General features: G+C 37.4%; 2 protein-coding genes across 2 annotated transcripts; both read left to right on the top strand.

Moving 5' to 3' along the window:
• The first annotated feature begins 6,240 nt into the window (after positions 1-6,240).
• Positions 6,241-13,407, top strand: LOC132191455 (calcium-transporting ATPase 4, endoplasmic reticulum-type-like). Its single transcript, XM_059606472.1, has 8 exons — positions 6,241-7,957; positions 8,129-8,201; positions 8,336-8,457; positions 9,671-9,952; positions 10,055-10,432; positions 10,851-10,960; positions 12,240-12,468; positions 12,597-13,407. The coding sequence occupies exons 1-8, from the start codon at positions 6,548-6,550 to the stop codon at positions 13,176-13,178; spliced, it is 3,186 nt and encodes a 1,061-aa protein (XP_059462455.1). The 5' UTR covers positions 6,241-6,547; the 3' UTR covers positions 13,179-13,407.
• Positions 13,408-16,461: 3,054 nt separating this feature from the next.
• Positions 16,462-18,890, top strand: LOC132162587 (ABC transporter G family member 20-like). Its single transcript, XM_059572847.1, has one exon. It carries the CDS (start codon positions 16,662-16,664, stop codon positions 18,867-18,869), a length of 2,208 nt encoding a protein of 735 aa, XP_059428830.1. The 5' UTR covers positions 16,462-16,661; the 3' UTR covers positions 18,870-18,890.
• Positions 18,891-21,364: the final 2,474 nt, after the last annotated feature.

Raw genomic sequence — 21,364 nt, 5'->3', positions numbered from 1 at the left:
CACTTTAGATAAAAATAAGAGTAGGATGGAATGCTCTTAGTCGCCAGCATATTTGGTGAGGGTTTTTTCATAGAAGTCAGATAATAATGACTGCTCAGTGGACCTCCAAGATACAATGCACTGTGATAATGACTGCTCAGTGGACCTACATCTCGCAACGTATCAAATTACGTGTTCAATGAACTAAATTTATTTGCCGTACTTCACATACATATATTTTATCTTCTGTACTTGTTATATAATGTGTATTTGGATTCATTCTCGTTAAATGAACCAGAGGATCTAATTCCTTATAATATATGCCGTAGAAGTTTAAGTTAATATAAAAATAATGATTTAATTAATATTGTAGTATGACGGAAATAATTTGAACTTAAAATATTTATTTTTATATTATGTTAAATTATTATTTATCATAAAAATATAAGCAAATTATAAAAATAAATAAACTTAATTACTTAATTAATATTTAAGGTATTGCATCAGCTGCAACGTATTTTATATGTTGTGACAATAAGAGAAAATAGTGTTTTAGGGCTATTGTTGGGTAGTCGAACCTTTCTCTTTTACCACAATGCTGATTTGGCTACTCCCAAAGAATGGTATAAGGGTGGTTGAACTACTCTCTAAGATTGGCAATCAAACACTTTTTTTTTCTTTTATTATTATTACTATTATTATTTAAAAGCATAAACTAAGATCCTCTCCATTTTATTTAAACTAAATAATATCCGGTTAATTATATTAAAATGGTATTTTTGTTATCTCAAAAAGTAAAAAGACAAAATACCCATTCAATATAATTAATTAGATATTACGAGGATCTTGCCCCTAAAAGCATGCACAACCGCTTTTCCTTGATTTTATCTAGATTTAAGAAATAAAACTACTTTTTTCTTTTTTCTTTTTCTCTATTAAAATACATTGTGCAATAGTTTTCCTTATTTTTCTATTTACCGTTAAAATATTATTTTTTAACAAAATACAAGTTTTCAAGGTTTTTACAAAATCTCCGCACAATCTCTGACTTTTTCTGTTTTTAGATTTTTTCTATACTTAAAGAAAGAAAGACGTCATAAGAAGCTGGTGTGATATGACACGCAGAATACTAAAAAATTAATAATGCACTTTTATAAGTAACTTTTAAAATTACTATTAAATTAAAATTAAATAACAATTTATCCCAAATTTAATAATATTTTCAAAGTTATTTATGAATGTAGAAAAATAAATATAAAAAAGTAATAGCGTAAATAACATTATATATATATATATATATATATATATATATAGTACCATGTGCAACACTGTAACTAAATCCTACAAATCCTGGGTTGGTTACTTGGTTCAGCAGTTTTGTTCCCTGAGTGAAGAGGCTGGAAGCATCTTGGAAGTTCACGGGAGTCCTTGAAGGCAACGGTCAACCTGCTCCGAGTTTCTTTCTGTTCCATCAGACGTTGGCGGGGGACATTTCCAGTTTTCGATGGTGGAGAGATTCCTTTTCCATTTTTGTCAAAAGCATTCGAGTGCGTGCCACCCAAGGTCCCAAACCCTGGCCCCACGCTTCACTTTGCATGGATTGGGAAAAATTCAGTTACGGCCGTATAGGGGATTTGCGCTCAAAGTATGTAAACTTCAGGGAAACCTCAGGAACATACATAATTATTACTTTGATGTAGATGGGAATCGGGTATGGATTTCGATCGTATTGGATATAAAATTATAAAAAATGTTAAGATATATATATTATTTTTTTATATTTGACCAATCTCTTCTTATATATCAACTATTAAATTTGTAAATTTACGTGAACTTTACATAAATTAATGGTAGACCCCACAATCTAATAGGTGGTCTATTGAAATTTGTTATTGATGTCTAGTATTTCTCTAAAATATTTATGTTAATCATAATTTGATTCATTCAATTAATTAGGTCAAGTCCGTAATCCTAACTCTCTAGGTTTTTTTTTTTCAAAACGAATTATCTCTTCATAGATATAACAATCAAATGAGGCAAAATGCTTTGTACAATGCCAAAGATACAATTTGAAATCTTTACAACTCAAACATTATCAATGACATACGAGGGTTTTTGTAAGACAATATCTACGAAAAATCATTGTCCCAATCAGTTTTAATATCTACAGCAAATTAAGACAAATCACATCTCTATCCGCTGCCACGTCATTGATTCCCTAGCTTTAGCCTTTTTTTTTTTTTCAAATTTCTGCCACTAATGCTTTATCAATTGCAATCCTCTTTGTTGCCTCTACTATAGTGAAAATTATTCTTTATGCCTGATAACTCATCCGTCATCGGTGTATGGTTTACTCACATAAAATAAACCATAAGAAAACAAAAGACCGACCGAAAATCAATTCCGTTATTCTTAAGGGTTCGTGAAAACAAAACTTAAGAAAACGAATAAAATTTCACTTCATAGATCAATACTAAAAGCAAATCTAGAAAGAATACATTCTTATTTAAAAACAATTAAAATACAATAACAAAAACCCAACACACCCTCACGCATTCCACGAGCTACTACCGGCCAGCCACGCACAGCTAGAATGCACCCCGAGGACCATTGACACACACGCCTTGGTCGATCTACTATGGAGTTGGGAAAAATGAGGAAGAAGGGGGAAGGAGAAAGGGGGCGAGGAGGAGGGAGTCGTAAATCATAATTCCCTCTCCCCCCGCCCTAACCCTCTACTTTCGTATATGGTTAATGTCGAATTTGCAGGTCATATAAAAAATTATCAGTCATTACGTCGCATATCGGGTTCGGGTAGTGTTGATGCTTAGTATAAGACTATATATGTTAACCCTAACCCTACCTATTTAATTAAATGGGTCATACTCCTAAATTATAAATCTTTAATTTTGTGTTGAGTTCATGTCAAAAATTGCTAACTCTAATTCTACGTATAAAATGATTGTGATTTAGTCTTAAGATATTGTACAGATGCAATATATTTTGTTTTGACAATTAATTACATTATAACTAATTCTTTGGCGGCCGAGGTGATTCAGCAATCTCAACGTTGTTCGAATAAAATATGTTGCATATATAGGATGCAATACCCAAGTTATTTTTCCGTTTGTTTCGTACTAAAAAAGTCATTTGCCCCCTCTCGCCCCCACTCTACGGTTGGGTCAAGTGTAGCATCTAAGCTTGCGTGTCCGCACTAACTTGGAAAGCTTATCATTTTGTGACCATAATTAATTAATTAATTAATAGGTCTAATAATTTTATCTCTTTTGTTGGTTACATATGAGCAAAGCTTTATTAAATGGGTGTCCTTTGGCTTTACGAAATGCCTTATCAAATGTTTGGAAGAGTAATTAGAAAAGATAATGGAAAAGCAATCAAGAATTCCACATAGAATTAGAATATGGGGTTTGCTCTTTTTCCTTGAAGTTTCACTTCTGACAAATCGCCCACTGAAATGCCTTTTTGTACGTGTTGGCTTAAGATTCCACTTTGAGCCAACCACTTTGTGTGTCCTCCAAGTTGGCCATGGTCTCCAAGGGGAGTCGTTGTTTAAGACTGGGAAACAACAAAAAAGTAATGGTCTTGTTCTTAGTCAAGCAACGGAAAGGGTCAAGGGAATTTACTTTTCCTTTTACTAGAAGAGCCTCTCGAAGTGCCCAACAAGCTTGAATTTTGAATCATTTGGCATTTTGGTCTTATTTTAGTATTTATTGGATCAGAATTCTTTATACTGTTTAGGTCGTTTTTAGGCATGAAACGCTTAAAAAATGATACATATTTAAAAAGTGGCATGTTATAGTTGAAAACTGAGAAAATTTTCACCAGGTTCTTATTATCTATATTGTGAATAAAAACTGCTTTTCGACTTTATGAAGAAAAAACATATTTGCAAAGTAAAGAATAAGCATTATGGGAGGAAAATTCTTTATGGTTGTCTCGATAAGATGCCATCTTTTTAATGCGTCATTTTTAAGCGTTTTGATGTCTAAAAACAACTTAAATTTCGTAATTTGATAAATTGTAGAGGATCTTAATTCATTTTAACTAACTGTATGAGAACGCTCTTAAATCTCATAATCTCGACTCCTATGGTGCAATTATGCTTAGTTTTGTGTTCTTTTTCATTTCAAGTACAATTTATAATCTAATGCTTCTTAGAGCCTTATTTATTTCGGAATGTTGGATAATTAAATGATATTTTGAAATTAAGTATGGGCCTTAATTTAAGCATATATATTTACCGCAATTATGTGTTATAAATTTTTTTTTAATGGAAATTGTTTTATTATGATTCATTAATTTGGGCATTTTTTAAATTACTTATTTACCATGATTAGTGGTAAATAAGTTGAGCCGGCCCGCATATGTAAAATACTTAATGAAACAAAGTATAACTCTCTACTTTAGCTATTGTCTTTCTTATATACTCTCAAACTACTTCTCTATTATCTTCTCTACTTGCTTTAAAATATTACTTTTCACTCATTTTTATATTATATCACGTTTTCGTTAAAAAGAGAAGCAACAAACAACTAAAAAGTAACATAGAGAGGTGGAGTTTTAAATTATTAATTATTTTAAAAATTTAAACGGATAAAAATTATAAATTTAATTATTCAATTAATGCTATTATAATATTGCCATGCTGAAAGTGAAATACAATCATGTCATATCATAGCTAAACGCAATTAAAAAAACACATATCTTGTCACACATTTGGTGAGTACTCTACGTGTGAATGTATTATGTATTGAACCAGATTATTATTAATTTTTTTTAACCAAAACAAACTTTTTATAATATATTTGACCAAGTATGGATCGTCCATTTTTTTTTTTTTTTTTTTTTTTTATCTTTCATTAAAAAGGTTTTCATAAGAGAGTAAATGAAAACCATTAAGCTGATCATCATACAAAGTTTATATAATTAGAGAAAACTTATCTTGGTAAAACCCCTTTAGCAGCCCTTAATCAATAACCAACATGTAAGCAAAAACATAAAAAATGCACAAAAATAAGTTAGACCAAAATACACTAGATTTTAGGGTGATAAAATCACTAAAGGGTTAATCTTTCCCCTCTAAGTTTTAGTTTTGAATAAAAAAACGAGTTTTGAGGCATTATAAACGAGTTTTTTGGCATTAGAAACGGGTTTTGAGATATTAAAAAACGGGTTTTGAAGCATTAGAAATAGGTTTTGATGTTTTAGAAACGGGTTTTGAGGCATTAGAAAGTCAATTTTGGGACAGTAAAAACGGGTTTTGAGGCGGGTCACAGCTGGTGGGGTTTGAGGCGTTCACCGCCGGCCAGACCCATGGCATGGGTCTTGCCAACTATGAGTTTTTTTTTGTCATCTGAATTGATGTGATTGTTCTCACTTTTATTTTTTACATTTTTCTTAAATTGATAGTGTGTCATATAATAATTGGAGGCTGCGAAATGGGTGTTATCACGATAGACCTGATAGTAGGGGCTCTCAATTAATTATCATTCTATTAACTCTCACCCAAACTATGATAACCATTTTTAAGATATGTTTTTTGAGTTTTGGTTGAAATTTTTCTTTTGATGTGAGATAAAAATAAAAATTAGTTTATATTTGATTTTTTTTTTTGAATTATTAATCTTATCTTCATTGTAGATAGATAGAAATTCTTATACGAAACATATTTAGGATTTAGGATTTCCATTTATTTTACTAATAAATGAAAAGAGTTGCAAAAATCGTTAACAAAAAAGAATCGGAAACAAGGGAGAAATAAGATTTGGGTGGAGTTGGTGTATATGTCCTTTTATTTACACTAACGACGATCTACCGAGTTGGACGTTCGAGATTGATGTGAGTATTGCGTTTGAAATTGTTCCTGTCCATTAAATTACAATCTCTGATGACGTCAACTGATTGGACGTCCGAGATTGACCCGTATTTTGCGACGTATATCAGGAAATAAATGTTGACTAAAGCAAAAACAAAAAGAAAAAAGAACCGAACCACCCCACGAATACGACATCTAGCGAATAGGAAGTGAGAAAAAAAGTTCCTGTCCAATAGAAAGACGCCACATCATCCAGTATAAACCTCCCCTATGCCGCCGGGCGTCGCATCTAACCACGTCAGCGACTAATATGGAAGGTACGGCGAAGTTTCCGTAAAAAGTATATCTTAATCCTCAGTTAATGCTTTTAATCTCCTATTTAAATGCAAATAGACCAACGGAGAGGTAGAGAGAGTTTGTGGAAGTAAAGTGGAGAAAACAAGTACAATTCCTCGAATCTAAAGGATCTGATTGCGTTGATTCCTTTTTTTATTTTTTTTACTGTTCATGCTTTTTTTCTCTCACCGATCTTTCTAGAGAGACAAACAGTTGTTAAGGACTGTTTAGAAACCGCTTCCGAGCTTGGTGATCTGGAAGAATCAAAGACCTTCTATAACTTACTCCGTGAAATATGTTTTACCTTTAAATTTGTCGGTTACGGATTCGTATGAATAGATCTAGAAGGTTTATTAGATTTTCTAGAGAAAATTGTCGTGGAGGTGGCTGATTTCTATGGGGATGGGAGGCCAAGGCTACGGTAACGGAGGAGTTGTGAGCCCTAGACGCTCCGAGCGGAAAGTGTTCCCGGCCTGGGCTAAAGAAATTCCGGAATGCGAGAAACAGTACAAAGTGAGCAGGGTATCTGGGCTACGATCCAGCGATGTGGAGAGACTGCGCATGATCTACGGCTACAACGATCTGGAGAAGCACGAGGGGCAGTCGATTTGGTCTCTGGTTCTCGAACAGTTCAACGACACGCTGGTCCGAATCCTGCTCGCTGCGGCGGTGGTTTCCTTTGTTCTCGCCTGGTACGATGGTCAGAAGGGCGGGGACACGATCACGGCCTTCGTGGAGCCTCTGGTGATATTCCTGATCCTGATTGTGAACGCAATTGTTGGAGTTTGGCAGGAAAGCAATGCCGAGAAGGCACTCGAAGCGCTTAAGGAGATTCAATCCGAGCACGCCACCGTTATTCGCGACGGCGAGAAGATTCACAATTTGCCTGCGAGGGAACTCTTGCCCGGCGATGTCGTTGAGCTCAGGGTTGGGGATACGGTACCCGCCGACATGCGCGTCTTGCAATTGATTAGCTCGACGTTGAGGGTTGAGCAGGGGTCACTGACTGGAGAGAGTGAAGCGGTGAACAAGACCCATAAGGCGGTTCCGGAGGACACTGATATCCAGGGGAAACGGTGTATGGTTTTCGCTGGGACGACGGTGGTGAATGGGCATTGCTTTTGCTTGGTTACGCAGACGGGTATGGAGACGGAGATTGGGAAGGTGCATGACCAAATTCAGGAGGCGTCGCAGAGCGGCGAGGATACGCCGTTGAAGAAGAAGCTGAACCAGTTTGGTGAGACGCTAACGCTGATAATCGGATTGATTTGCGCGGTGGTTTGGCTCATCAATGTGAAGTACTTTCTGACTTGGGAGTATGTGAATGGGTGGCCTAGGAATTTCAGGTTTTCTTTCGAGAAGTGCACGTATTACTTTGAGATTGCTGTGGCATTGGCCGTGGCTGCTATTCCCGAAGGTTTACCGGCGGTTATTACGACGTGCTTGGCGCTTGGTACGCGCGAGATGGCTAAGAAGAATGCCCTTGTGCGAAAGCTGCCGAGCGTTGAAACTCTGGGTTGTACGACTGTGATTTGTTCGGATAAAACCGGTACTTTGACTACCAACCAGATGGCAGTGGCGAAGCTTGTGGCGATGGGGAGTACTGCTGATGGGCTACGAACCTTCAAGGTTGATGGGACTACTTTCAATCCATTTGATGGTAAAATACAAGATTGGCTAACCAGTAATATGGATGCCAATCTTCAAATGATAGCAAAGATAGCTGCTGTCTGCAATGATGCCGGCATTTCTCAGTCAGAGCAAAAGTATGTATCCAACGGAATGCCTACTGAGGCAGCTCTAAAGGTGAGACCCTTATGTTTTGATTTTCTCTATTCACTTTTGTTTGTTATTGTTCCCCAAAGTTTTTGCACATCGAGTTACTGTATCCTTTTGTGTTGATATGCGCCTGCTCTGCAAAATCAAGTAAAATTGTTGTTGATATCCCCACTTGCATCTGTCCTCTGTGCGTTTCAGGTTTTAGTTGAGAAGATGGGCCACCCTGATGTATTTCAAAATGAAAGGTCAACGACTGGGAGTGATTTACTACGTAAGTTGGAACTGGAAAACTCTCTTGATTTTCACACCCTGCACCCCCAAGAAATGAAAAAGTTTGAACCTAGTTATCGTGATCGGCTGCCTTTTTTTTCTTTTCTTAATTTTTCTTAATTTATGATTATTTAGGTTGCTGCCGACTGTGGAATGAATATGAACATCGTATTGCAACTCTTGAGTTTGATCGTGATAGGAAGTCCATGGGTGTTATTGTGAACTCACGTTCGGGGAAGAAGTCATTGCTAGTGAAGGTACTTTCACTGTGTGTGTGTGTGTGTGTGAGTAAATGGTGGTTTATCATATTGAACATGTAATTCGATGGTGTGGAAGCCCTCAGTGTGCTGTGATTGTTAGAACTAATTAAACATTAAGAGGAAGATTTTGCAAAGAGCCAAAGTGTCAGGTGCAGAAGATTTCTATATAATTTTTAAACTGCCACTGATGGGAAAGCGATAAGAAGCCTGAAAGCCATTCTAACACAAGATACGATGATAGGAATGGAATTGGATCAGAAATAGACAGACAGTGGAAATGAATTATATTACTTGATTGACATTGACAGATGTGTACCGCGCGGAACAAGCAATATGCCAGAATCTTGAGTGGTTTTTGTATGAATTTATAGTGGGGCGGGTATGGTAGAACTAATGACCTTTAAGAGGAGGATTTTGAGGAAGATGCATACAAGTTGTATGTTGAGGATACTGATTTTTCCTTTCTCTTAACTGCAGCTAATATAATAGTGATACAACAGAAGTTAACGTTGAGAACGGGGATAATGTTTTGCCTTCTTAATTGGAGGTGTCTGATGTGAAAGATATCCTTGGAAATCTTCTAATGAATTTAATGGTTCAGTTAAACTTAATTGCAGTCATGCCTTCTTGTATTGTCAAAGCATAAAAGTGTAAATTACAAACCATAGTTAAAGGATTGTTGTTATTAGACGGATGTGCTTGGTAGAATAAATGACTGGAAAAAAGGTAGGACTTTGCGAAATATATGACAAGTAGGATGTTCACAACAGTTATTTGTACCTACACTCTTAAATGCAACAGTTCTTTCTGTAGGTAACCTAAGTTTTTTTCCCAGTTATAAGGAACAGATTCAATAATCAGAGGTATATAAGGTGCTAGTTTTCAAGGATCCCTTCATGGATTTTGTGGTTCAATTAAACTTGTCTACACAATTGCAATGACATGCCTTCGGGTATAATCAAGTGCTTTTGATTGTTTTCTACATTTAGTTGGAAAATAAAAATTTAAACAGAGAGAAGCTCCTGTGGCTTTTCTGCCTTATATATATATATTCTGCAAAGAAAGCTGCTTGTTTCATGTTGCCAAATTTAGACAATAATGTTTAACACAGGCAATTACTTTGCATTTTTCCTTACCATTATGTAGTTGTTTTCTCTTTGTCAATTGACAATGTTTTAGAATTCTAATATGAAGCGCTAAATTGTGGCAGGGCGCTGTAGAAAATGTATTAGAGAGGTGCACTAAGATTCAGTTGCTTGATGGTTCTGTTTTACAACTGGATCAGAATACAAGGAAACTCATATTAGAAGCTCTTCAAAAGATGTCGACTAGTGCACTACGCTGTCTCAGTTTTGCATACAAAGATGATCTCCATGAGTTTGAGACGTATGACGGTAATGAGGATCATCCAGCTCATGCGCTTTTACTTAATCCATCCAATTATTCATCAATTGAGAGTAACCTCACTTTTGTTGGCTTGGCTGGCCTGAGGGTAAGTCATGACATTGCTAAATTCCACATTTTTTACCCATTCCATCTCTTTATATTCTTTAATGACCTAACTTTGTATGATCATTTTTCCAACTCTTCATAGGACCCTCCTAGGGAAGAGGTTTACCAAGCAATCAAGGACTGCAGAGCAGCTGGGATCCGTGTTATGGTTATTACAGGAGATAATAAGAATACAGCAGAAGCAATATGTCGTGAAATAGGTGTATTTGGACCTAAGGAAGACATAAGTTCAAAAAGCATAACAGGAAAAGAGTTTATGGATCTGCATGATCCGAAGTCCCATCTACAACAAAGTGGCGGGCTTCTGTTTTCTAGGGCTGAACCAGGGCACAAGCAAGAGATTGTGAGGTTGCTTAAAGAGGATGGAGAGGTGGTTGCCATGACTGGTGATGGAGTGAATGATGCACCTGCCTTGAAACTCGCTGATATTGGGATTGCAATGGGCATTGCTGGAACAGAGGTATCGTTTCTTTTCCTTTAGGAAAGAATTTTCTCATATCTGCATTTTGAGGTACATGTCATGTCAAGTTAGATCTAAATGAAAGACATAATCAGCTGGGAAGGGGACTAATTAAAAGAAATCCTCTTGGGAGAAGAGCACAAGTATTAATTCTTGAATTACAGTGAAGCAAGAGATGATGTGCTTATAAAAAACTGGATATTATTCTTTTAGTTGGATAGACAGTAATGAGATGCATTTGACAGACTCAAAATGGTGGGTAACGTATAACAGAATTTATGTTGCGTATGCACTAGTAGTTGGAATAAGGGGGTATGAATTCGTACCATTGTTGACTCCAATTTTAATGCCAATACTTTGTTCCCTGGTTAAAGCCATTTTTGTATTTCAACCATTGTTTATATTTCATCTCTTTCAGGTTGCAAAAGAAGCTTCCGACATGGTGTTGGCAGATGATAATTTCAGTACAATTGTTGCTGCTGTTGGTGAAGGCAGAGCTATCTACAACAACATGAAGGCTTTTATCAGGTTGGTTCTTCTGTTTTCTTGTTTGTTTACCAATCCAAGAAATAAAAACAAAAAGCTCTTCAAAGGATGTGCGTTTAAAGATGAGTGAAAGTTATTTCCATTTTGTGGCCTGTGTATTGATATGAAATAAGCCTAAATGATAGAAGTAGGTTTTGATGGACTGCTGAGCAGGTTGAATGACATTTTAGCCATGTTAAAGTAAATGAATGCTTACAAAAGAATTATAAATTGATGAATTGAATTGTTGTCTTTGCTTGACATTTTCAACTTTTGGTTTATAGTCATGTATGATGTATTTGTTTTGGTTGTTAATAGATACTCAGTATCGAACTTGATTCAGTAACAAAATATGTAGGCTGGGCTTTGCTTAAATTCATCAAACCCAAGCCTACTCTGAAATTTGATTGGGAGCTTATCCCAGGCCAGGCCTATTTTTCCTGGTTCTAGCCTCATCTCCTTCAGGTTGGGATGGCTGGGCTGCCAGCTCATGGCTACCTTTATGTGGCATAGTTAGTTTGTTTGGTGGGAGTATGGCAACACCAGTATACTCCTTCACAGTGATTCCGTATTATTTCACATTGATCTTTTGGGCTCAAATGGTACTTCTTCCATAAGAATGGGGTGGAGGGTGAGGTTGGGTTTGTGACCTACTGACTCCATGTGTAACTGACCAATAAGAAAATAGAATTGTTTAACAGGGAGTGATTATGATAAAATGTATACTGTGTATTGTCCTCTTTGAAATTATCAGATATTTCCACCCTTAGGCTTAGTATCCTTTCTAACGTTGGGGCTCTCATGTATACGTCCTATGTATGTTAGCCTTCTCATTGATGTGGATTATTATAGTTTAAATGACTTTTAATACACATAGGGAACTGCCACTTCTAATTCAGTGTGTGCTGCATCTTTAGCTTGTGGTAAAGAAACGGGGGTTTGTGATTTTATAATGTATTGCCATCACGAGGCACTCATTTTCCAAAAAGTTGGTTATGGAAAAATGAATACTATGATCTGCCTTAGTTGTAACTGCAATTTATGCTTGATGATGTTTACTAAATCTGTTTGTAAGCACTTAACAGAAGTCAAGTTGTATAACTAACCCTAGCACACCCAAGATCAGTGGGAATTTGAAAGGCACTTTCTGTTGAATTTAATATGTAAAACTTGGATATCTCGTTTCATTAAATTGACTAGTATCTTGCCCACTTAATTTAGATACTTCTTACATGCTAACAGATGACAATATGTATTTTTGTGGTTCCAACCCTATTTTCAGGTACATGATTTCCTCCAATATGGGTGAGGTTGCCTCTATCTTTCTAACAGCAGCCTTAGGTATTCCAGAAGGCCTGATACCTGTCCAGCTTCTATGGGTCAATCTTGTCACCGATGGACCACCTGCAACTGCTTTGGGATTCAATCCTCCAGATAAGGACATAATGAAGAAGCCACCTCGGAGAAGCGATGACTCACTAATCAATGCTTGGATTTTATTCCGCTATCTGGTATTTTTCCTTTTTCTTGTGTTCCAAACTTATGTCTCGGATTTTTTATTTGCACGCTCTCTACTGATAACACTCAGAATTTTACTTGAATCTGTAATTTATCCACTTAACTTTTTTTTGCCACTCAGGTCATTGGGCTGTATGTTGGAATGGCAACAGTTGGTATATTTATCATTTGGTATACTCATGGTTCCTTCCTGGGCATCGACCTCAGTGGAGATGGTCACACCCTGGTCTCATACTCCCAACTTTCCAACTGGGGGCAGTGCTCATCTTGGAAGAACTTTACTGCTGCACCCTTCACAGCCGGAACTCAGGTCTTCTCTTTTGATAACCCTTGTGATTATTTCCAGGATGGTAAGGTGAAAGCCATGACTCTCTCACTCTCTGTGTTGGTTGCCATTGAAATGTTCAACTCCCTCAATGCCCTTTCTGAGGACGGAAGCCTCTTAACAATGCCCCCATGGGTCAACCCTTGGCTCCTTTTGGCCATGTCTGTCTCATTTGGCCTGCACTTCTTGATCCTCTACGTGCCTTTCCTAGCACGAGTATTCGGCATCGTGCCCCTCAGCTTCAACGAGTGGCTCTTGGTTTTGGCGGTTGCATTGCCGGTGATTGTGATTGATGAGATTCTAAAGTTTGTAGGGAGATGCACAAGTGGGTCTCAAGCATCCAATACAAGAACTACAATGAAACCCAAGACAGAGTGAGAAAACTTGTTTGGTTCTTAAAACTGTGCCTCATTTCAATGCATTTGCAAAATATGTGTTCTTGGTTTTTCCAACTGCCTCTCTACCATTCCTCTGTTCCCAAAAGAAAACGCATCTCCAAGAGGCATTGTTTGTACAGCTTGAAAGCTGTGACCCTCAACCCATTGTGCAAATGAGACATGGGCTGGCCCTGAAGAACTGCCTATAGTATTATACATCTTCCATTATACATTGGCTTGTTTAAAAATTTGGTTTGCTGTAGTGTGGAAATTTTTCTCATAACATTCCGACAAAGATCATTAACAATTGCTTACTGCAAGGTTTACTAAATCAATTTTAAGGTAGAACTAATAGTTTTCCAGAAATCTTGTGAGAAATTGAGTTAAAAGAGTTTTGAATGACGATGGTACCTGCTTGATGGCTAATTTTTTTCAACCTCTGTGATCAACCCCCATTAACACGTGTCATTTGCTCACAAACCTGATGTACTTCCACCTTTCCAATTTGTTTTGGGCTGGAAAGAGAATACAAACGGAATATCTTTTTACAATAGTGTTTTTGTTAAGAGCACTTTGGGCCCTATAGAATTTTGAGAAATGCAGTACATAGAAGAGAAGAGCCACATGCTCCCCATTTATGCATTTGGATAATAAGCTTTGTTCGAGAAGGATGAAGACAGACAACCAACGAAGCAACAAACTCCTCCATTGTTTAGGAAACGGTGGGCAAGACCCATTTGCCCCACGCAAGTCCATTTTGTCTGTGATGAGCTCAAATTTTCTCGTAATCGTATTTGCTTTTTGTTGGGTGGTTGTTGGGTGAGCTGGATTGACCAGAATTTTTTACAAGAAAAATTTGTCCAGTGTCAAGCCCATTGGTCATCTTGTGAGTCAGCAGATCAAGGGGAGATAATATGATATAAATGTAAAAACTATTCTTTTATTTTGAGTAATTGTTATAAGTCTATTATATAGTTGGGATGATTTGATAGTAAAAATCAGCTATATATTATTTTTATTTTTTAGAAGTGTTGATCGAAGGACTGGTTTTCACTGCTACATCATCAAGTTGTATAGCAGTCGTATAACAATATACTAAATAATATTATTTTTTGTTTGAAGGAGTATTTTATGTTTGAGTACTGCTAAATACTACACGGTCCACACCACTATCCAACTATAATTGCTAGTCCACGGTTAAATTAGACATTGTTAAAAAAATATATATAAACGGTAGATTGACAATGCTACATCGTCATATAGTGAGATAGTTACTCAAGTTATTTGTCAACATATTTGTCTTGAAAAAAAAAAAAAATGATAATACCTAACATTAATCAAAATAATTAGAACCCAAACAAACAAAGCCGTTAACTACCTTTGGGGTGGAAAAGTAAAAAATAAAAAATAAAAAATTGGTGGCAAAAGGTGATGAGGGCCAACTTAAAAGGTGGTTTTTCTTGCCTAGAAAGACCAACCGTGCAGCCGGTCCACAGTAGATAAACACTCGAGCAGTCGGTCCACAGCAGATGTAACACCCACACCTAACATAATTCCCATTCAATGAAGAAAACGATATTAGACGTGAAGAAGTATATGCTAAAACACAAATCAATCAAACAAACAAACAAATCCCTATACACAAGCGCACGCCATCTCCCGCATTGGTTTTCCTTCAAGAAACCAAGGCGTGTGAATATTAGATTAGGCGGCGTAGGTCACCTCCTCAGCTCTTCTACTACTAAAATAGTCAAATCCCAATTCACCACACATGTTTTTAATCTAATTTATACTTAAATGTCTCCATTAGTTTCGACCTAAAATTCTTTTTTGTTGCCTACAAAATCATTTTTCAGCCCTTGGCTTGTACGAAAAATATTGATTGACGGCAGAAAATAGCCGGCGACTTTTGGCAACTTTCGGCGGAGGTATGACGATTTGAGAAAGGGAGACTCAAACTCAAAAATCGGTTTGCGAAATTTAAAAACGGAAATAATTTTCTCAATATAGATTATACTTTTTGTGAGAGAATTGTTCCAAAATTCAAGAAAACAATATCGCTATAAACGACTTTGGCAGTGAGATGAAGAGTTGTCCATAAAATGGTACTTGGTTCTTTGATTTTGACACATACCAAGATCGGATCTCCATGCAGTGAGGGGATGGACATATACTTGTAATAGTAGGTTTTGTGAAAGATATTTAGTGAAGAAAATAAATAAATAGTAATAAAAATCCAATGGCGATTGTTTTCTTGCATGGAAGAAGGAAAAGGACCCACCTGCGTCGGTGTGGGACTCATTTCTGGGCAAAAATATCGCGCTTAATTGTCTATTTTATGAATGCGACGAAAGGCGGCCCTGGAGAAGGAGATGACAACAATCTTAAATGCTTAACAACGTGGAGGCGGGTCACCATTATATTAGCAAGACAAACACCCAAACAGGGACGATAGCAATTAGCAAGACAAACTTGCCATGTTAATTTGAGGGAATCTTTTTTTTTTTAAAAGGAAATATAAGGATTTTATTGATTAAAGATCATGAGCATAAAGTTCTTATAAAAGAGAGTAGAGCATAAAGCTCTGCAAAAATCATAGCCATATGCTATGAGGTTATAAGGTCATAGGTACAAATAAAAATTCTTACAATTAGGTGTTGTCTATGACTTCAATCTTCCGTTAACCCATATACAAATGCAATTAAAGAGCAGATCTGCTTCAAGTAGATTAGATCTAAAAAATAGGTAGCCAAATTTCCTAACAAAATTTATTTAAACCGGTCATGAGAGATAACCTCTCATACCTAATTATCCAAGCCGTGAGGAATACCACTCACACCTAATTATTTCTTTTCACTCATGAGGGCAGATCTAGAGAGAAGAAACATCTTATTCAAAACAAAAAATACAAACAAACAACTAGCAAGCAATAGCAGTGGCTGGGGAGGAGCTGAACGACACAACACAGTGTAAGGTGGACGGACGCATAACGGAGAAACTGAAGTTGCTGATCTGGTCGGACAATACGTACGAACATAAAGAAAAAAAAAAAAAAAAACAACAATAATTAGGGTATTTTTAAAATTTTGTTTGAAATCTAAAATCGAAATTTTTTGGTTACTCTTATGTCGTCAGGCAATAAATGAATATGAATGAAAAATGAGCTCAAAAAAATAATGTAACAAGATGAGATTAAAATTAAAAAAAAAATAAATAAAAAATTGAAAAATGAATGAAAATAATACAATTTCATTCATTTAAGCTCTTAAACACCGTCTGTGTAGGTAGCAAAAACAAAAAAGCATGCAACTCGATATCCTTCTCCCTCAAGCCTTGACCGGGCACAACGCCACAACTCCCCTCACCTACTATATACCATCACCATCACCAAACCTTTCTCTCTCTCTCATACTCTCTGTATAAATTCAGTTGCCTAAACCCCAACAACGTACAATTCACGACTGTCTCGTGTGCTACTCCCAACATGTCGTCGGCAACACCGCCACCCTTCCCCGCCGACAGCAAATACACTTTCTTCAACCACGTCGACAACACATTAATGGAGCCCAGAAATAATCCTCCTCAAAAACCCAAACCTCACGTCTCTCCCACGCTCGGAGAGCTCTTGAAGCGAGTCGAAGACGCACAGTCTCCGGCTCACCGAGTCCTCGACGTCTCCTACGCCGGCAGCTCCGTGCCTCCCTCCTACCCTTTCGTTCTCTCCTTTAACAACCTCACCTACAGCGTCAAAATCGTCCAGAAGATGTCGTTGCCGTCCTGCTGTTCCCGAAACGACGACGCGTTTGACTCCATCGGCAACTTCAAGATTTTACTCAACGACATCTCGGGGGAGGCGAGGGAGGGCGAAATCATGGGGGTTCTCGGCGCCAGCGGGTCGGGTAAATCCACGCTCATCGACGCCCTTGCCGATCGGATTTCCAAAGAGAGCCTCAAAGGGAGCGTGACGTTAAACGGCGAGGTTCTGGAGTCGCGGCTTTTGAAATCCATCTCCGCTTACGTCATGCAAGACGACCTGCTTTTTCCCATGTTAACGGTGGAAGAGACGCTCATGTTCTCCGCCGAGTTCCGCCTCCCCCGCTCGCTCTCCAAGTCCAAAAAGAAAGCCAGAGTGCTGGCTCTCATAGACCAACTAGGCCTCCGAAACGCATCCCAGACCGTCATCGGCGACGAAGGCCACCGAGGGGTCTCCGGCGGAGAGCGGCGGCGCGTTTCAATCGGAATCGACATCATTCACGACCCGATTGTCTTGTTTCTCGACGAACCCACTTCCGGGCTCGACTCCACCAGCGCCTTCATGGTCGTGAAAGTCTTGCAAAGAATCGCGCAGAGCGGAAGCATCGTCGTCATGTCCATCCACCAGCCCAGCTACAGAATTCTCAGCGTCTTAGACCGCCTCATCTTCCTCTCCCACGGACAAACCGTGTACAGCGGCTCTCCGGCGGACTTGCCCCTCTTTTTCTCCGAATTCGGGCACCCGATACCCGAAAGCGAAAACCGAACCGAATTCGCCCTCGATCTAATTCGCGAGCTCGAAGAAAATCCCGAGGGAACCAAGAGCTTAGTCGAGTTCAACAAATCATGGCAAACAAAAATTAACAGCAATTTCCATAACCGCCCGAAGCTGCTTTCCCTCAAAGACGCCATAAGCGCCAGCATTTCCAGAGGAAAACTAGTCTCCGGCGCACCCAGCAGCGGCGGCAGCTCTACTCTCGCATCTTCGGTGCCGACATTTGCCAACCCATTCTGGATCGAAATCCTGGTGATAGCCAAACGCTCCATAACAAACTCCAAACGAATGCCCGAACTTTTCGGAATCCGTTTGGGCGCCGTGCTTGTGACGGGGATTATTTTAGCCACCATTTTCTGGCGCCTCGATAACTCCCCCAGAGGCGTCCAAGAGCGGTTGGGATTCTTCGCCTTTGCCATGTCAACCACCTTCTACACCTGCGCCGAAGCCATTCCGGTCTTCCTCCAAGAGCGATACATTTTCATGAGAGAAACCGGCTACAACGCTTACCGGAGATCCTCCTACGTTCTCTCCCATTCCCTCATGTCCATCCCGGCTCTAGTCTTCCTCTCCCTGACCTTCGCCGCCACCACCTTCTGGGCTGTCGGCCTTGCCGGCGGACTCTCCGGGTTCTTCTTCTTCTTCTTCACAATCCTCTCCGCCTTCTGGGCCGGCAGCTCCTTCGTAACTTTCCTCTCCGGCGTCGTCTCCCATGTCATGCTCGGCTACACCGTCGTCGTCGCCATCCTGGCCTACTTCCTCCTCTTCAGCGGCTTCTTCATCACCAGAGACCGAATCCCGCTCTACTGGATTTGGTTCCACTATCTCTCTCTTGTGAAGTATCCGTACGAAGGGGTTCTCCAGAACGAGTTCTCCGACCCATTCAAGTGCTTCGTGAGGGGCGTGCAGATGTTCGACAACACGCCGCTTGGGATGGTGCCTGAGACGGTGAAGGTGGAGCTGCTGAAGAGCTTGAGCGGCACGCTGGGCGTGAACATCACGAGCTCCACGTGCGTGACCACTGGATTGGATATTCTGAAGCAGCAGGGGATCACTGATATCAGCAAGTGGAATTGCCTGTGGATTACTGTGGCTTGGGGTTTCTTCTTTAGGGTTCTCTTTTATTTTTCCTTGTTGCTTGGAAGCAAGAATAAGAGGAGTTAATTACACTTAAATTAATTATTACTTTTCCTGTGTTTATTATTATTGTTACTATTTTTTTTTTTTATTATTATTAATGTTGTGTGGGATCTGATCGTTCCTACTTGGCTTCAATGTCAAACTGTAATTGAGAATATATATATATATTATATACCAACGTTCTTTGTTTCTTATTATTATTATTTTTTTTGTTTCTCGTTTGTTTCACGTAAGATTTTTTTGTGAACGAAATGATTATTTAGAAATAAAATAAAACAAAATAAATAAATAAATCGGCCTTTTTGGCTTGTATGACTAAATTAATTTTCTGTTAATAATTTGAATGGAAATTGATAAAATTAATTGATAATAACAATTCGACATTATAGTATAGTCACATGCAGACGATAGTGTTTTGTCATATAACCAGCTCACTGAAATACTACACCCACGTGCTTTAATTTTATAAGGTTCAAATTAATCTCTAGTCAGCATCACACCCAAAAAAAAAAAAAAAAAAAAAATCATTGGATAATTTGGAAGATCCTCTTTTGGATAACAATCTCTCTCAAAAATTCTTTAATTATGCTGGCCAGGCTGAAATTTCTTTTTAGAAATCGTAGAGCCACAAATAGGACACATGTCCTACTATATATATATATATATATATATATATATATTTCAAATTAAAAAAAAAAAAAATAACGCCGACTAATTCCATTTTTCGGTACATAGTGTGGTCAGATCCACCCATGGCCCAACAATTCCCAAACTAAATTTCAGTACCTTCAAAACCAACTCTAGGGCCAAACTGTTTTTTTTTTTTTTTTGCATTCTTGGTGGCCTATCAATTTCTGTTTAAGTATCTCACCCACCCCACCTTTAATTTTTTATAATTTTGTTTTATACTCTTTTTTTTTAAAAACATATAACATTTTATTATTATTTTTATATTAATAGCATAGTCATATTTATACTCTCAATGATCTTTTGTGTTAGATTCTAACTGATAATTTGATATCCTTCAAATTCATTTTAACGGAGATCACGTTCCAATATCGCGACGTGACTATAGATTGTTGAACTATTATATATATATATATATATATATATATATATATATATATAAATATTCAATTTCGGGAAATACATTTGTTTGTGGATTTTGTTGTAAATGACTCTTATTGATTCATTGTCATGCCGTTAATGCATAAGAAAACATTTGCAATTTTGTTTCCTTGTATCCTATCGCCCAACATTTGCAATGTCTTGTTCGTGTTTATCCAAGCATGATATACAAAAAAAAATATTAAACCAAGTCTAGCACAAGATTTTTGATTCATTGTCATGATCATTTTTTGGTCATGTACGGTGTCATTTCTTGGTAATCAAATGACCAAAGGCCTAGGATATCACTAGGCCTTTGGTCATTTGATTATAGGCACTTCGACGTCCAAATCAATATCCTACTCATGAAGAGAAAAATAGATATAGATAAAGAGAGTTGTTACTTGCCATAAAATGTGTTTGAGAGTTTAAAAAATATTTTTAGTATCTAAAAAGTTGTGCCAAACAAAAGCTAGCATGTTTGGTAAAAAATTTTAAAAATTAAAAGTACTTATTTGACTTTTTTACTCTAAAAATAGCCAAAACGGACTTTCGGCCAAGAACAATTGGTATTTCTTGTGAAAATTTTCCATTGTTTTATTTTATTGAGTAATTTTATTCATCACTTCTATCCATCACAATTTATGTAATGTGGTAATCTAAATTAAAAAAACCAATATTTACGCATCAAATGCTATGTGAGAGACCGTGCCACATAGGCTTTGAAGGCGATTGGAGTGATTGATATATAACATTTCTTTATTTTATTTTCTATTTCCTCTTCTCGTATATGTACAACCCCCTTTCCCCACTTTCTTTTTTGGTTGTTTTTTTTTTCAACTACAAAACTATCTCATATGACGCGTCAGATCCATTTATATAATTAAAAACACATGTTCAGTAATTAAATTTAATTATTGACATTAGAAAAAGAAGAATGATATAGCCCCAACATGCCACATCATTTATCTAAGCCACGTATCTTTCACGTGTGGCTCATATACCCGCCATGTCAGCAAGGTAAACTAAGGCCTCGTTTGGTTCGTGGATTGTCTAGTTCATTGAAAAAGGATTAACTACCACTGAGATTAGCTACCACTGGGAATATATTAGCTAGTCCTATTCCTTTGTTTGGTTGTAACGCTGGAATAGACTATCTAATCATATTCCTTCGTTTGGTACAATGCAATATGTTGGTGAATGGAATCGTATTGTGATCTTATTTCATAAAATACCCTTATAATATAAATACAATTTATATTACTAAGGACTTTCAATTTTTTTTTTTTTTTAAACATAAACAATTTTAATATATATATATAACTGAATTAAAAATCAAACTGAGAAAGTATAGAGAAAGAGAGATGGAGAAACAGAATTAAAAAAAAAAAAAAAAAAAAAAAAAAAAAAAA

The sequence above is a fragment of the Corylus avellana genome, chromosome ca9 (genome assembly GCF_901000735.1).
Source record: "Corylus avellana chromosome ca9, CavTom2PMs-1.0".
Lineage (NCBI taxonomy): Eukaryota > Viridiplantae > Streptophyta > Magnoliopsida > Fagales > Betulaceae > Corylus > Corylus avellana.
Note: the sequence above shows the minus strand (reverse complement) of the source record. Positions and strands in the feature narration are given on the sequence as shown.

What these genes read in the sequence shown, in the direction of transcription:
- LOC132162587 (XM_059572847.1), top strand. Translation starts at nt 16,662, where the DNA reads ATGTCGTCGGCAACACCGCCACCCTTCCCCGCCGACAGCAAATACACT.
- LOC132191455 (XM_059606472.1), top strand. Translation starts at nt 6,548, where the DNA reads ATGGGGATGGGAGGCCAAGGCTACGGTAACGGAGGAGTTGTGAGCCCT. An exon ending in GACTGGGAGTGATTTACTAC is followed by an intron (nt 8,202 to 8,335) that starts GTAAGTTGGAAC and finishes ATGATTATTTAG; the next exon opens with GTTGCTGCCGACTGTGGAAT. An exon ending in GGATTTTATTCCGCTATCTG is followed by an intron (nt 12,469 to 12,596) that starts GTATTTTTCCTT and finishes TTTGCCACTCAG; the next exon opens with GTCATTGGGCTGTATGTTGG.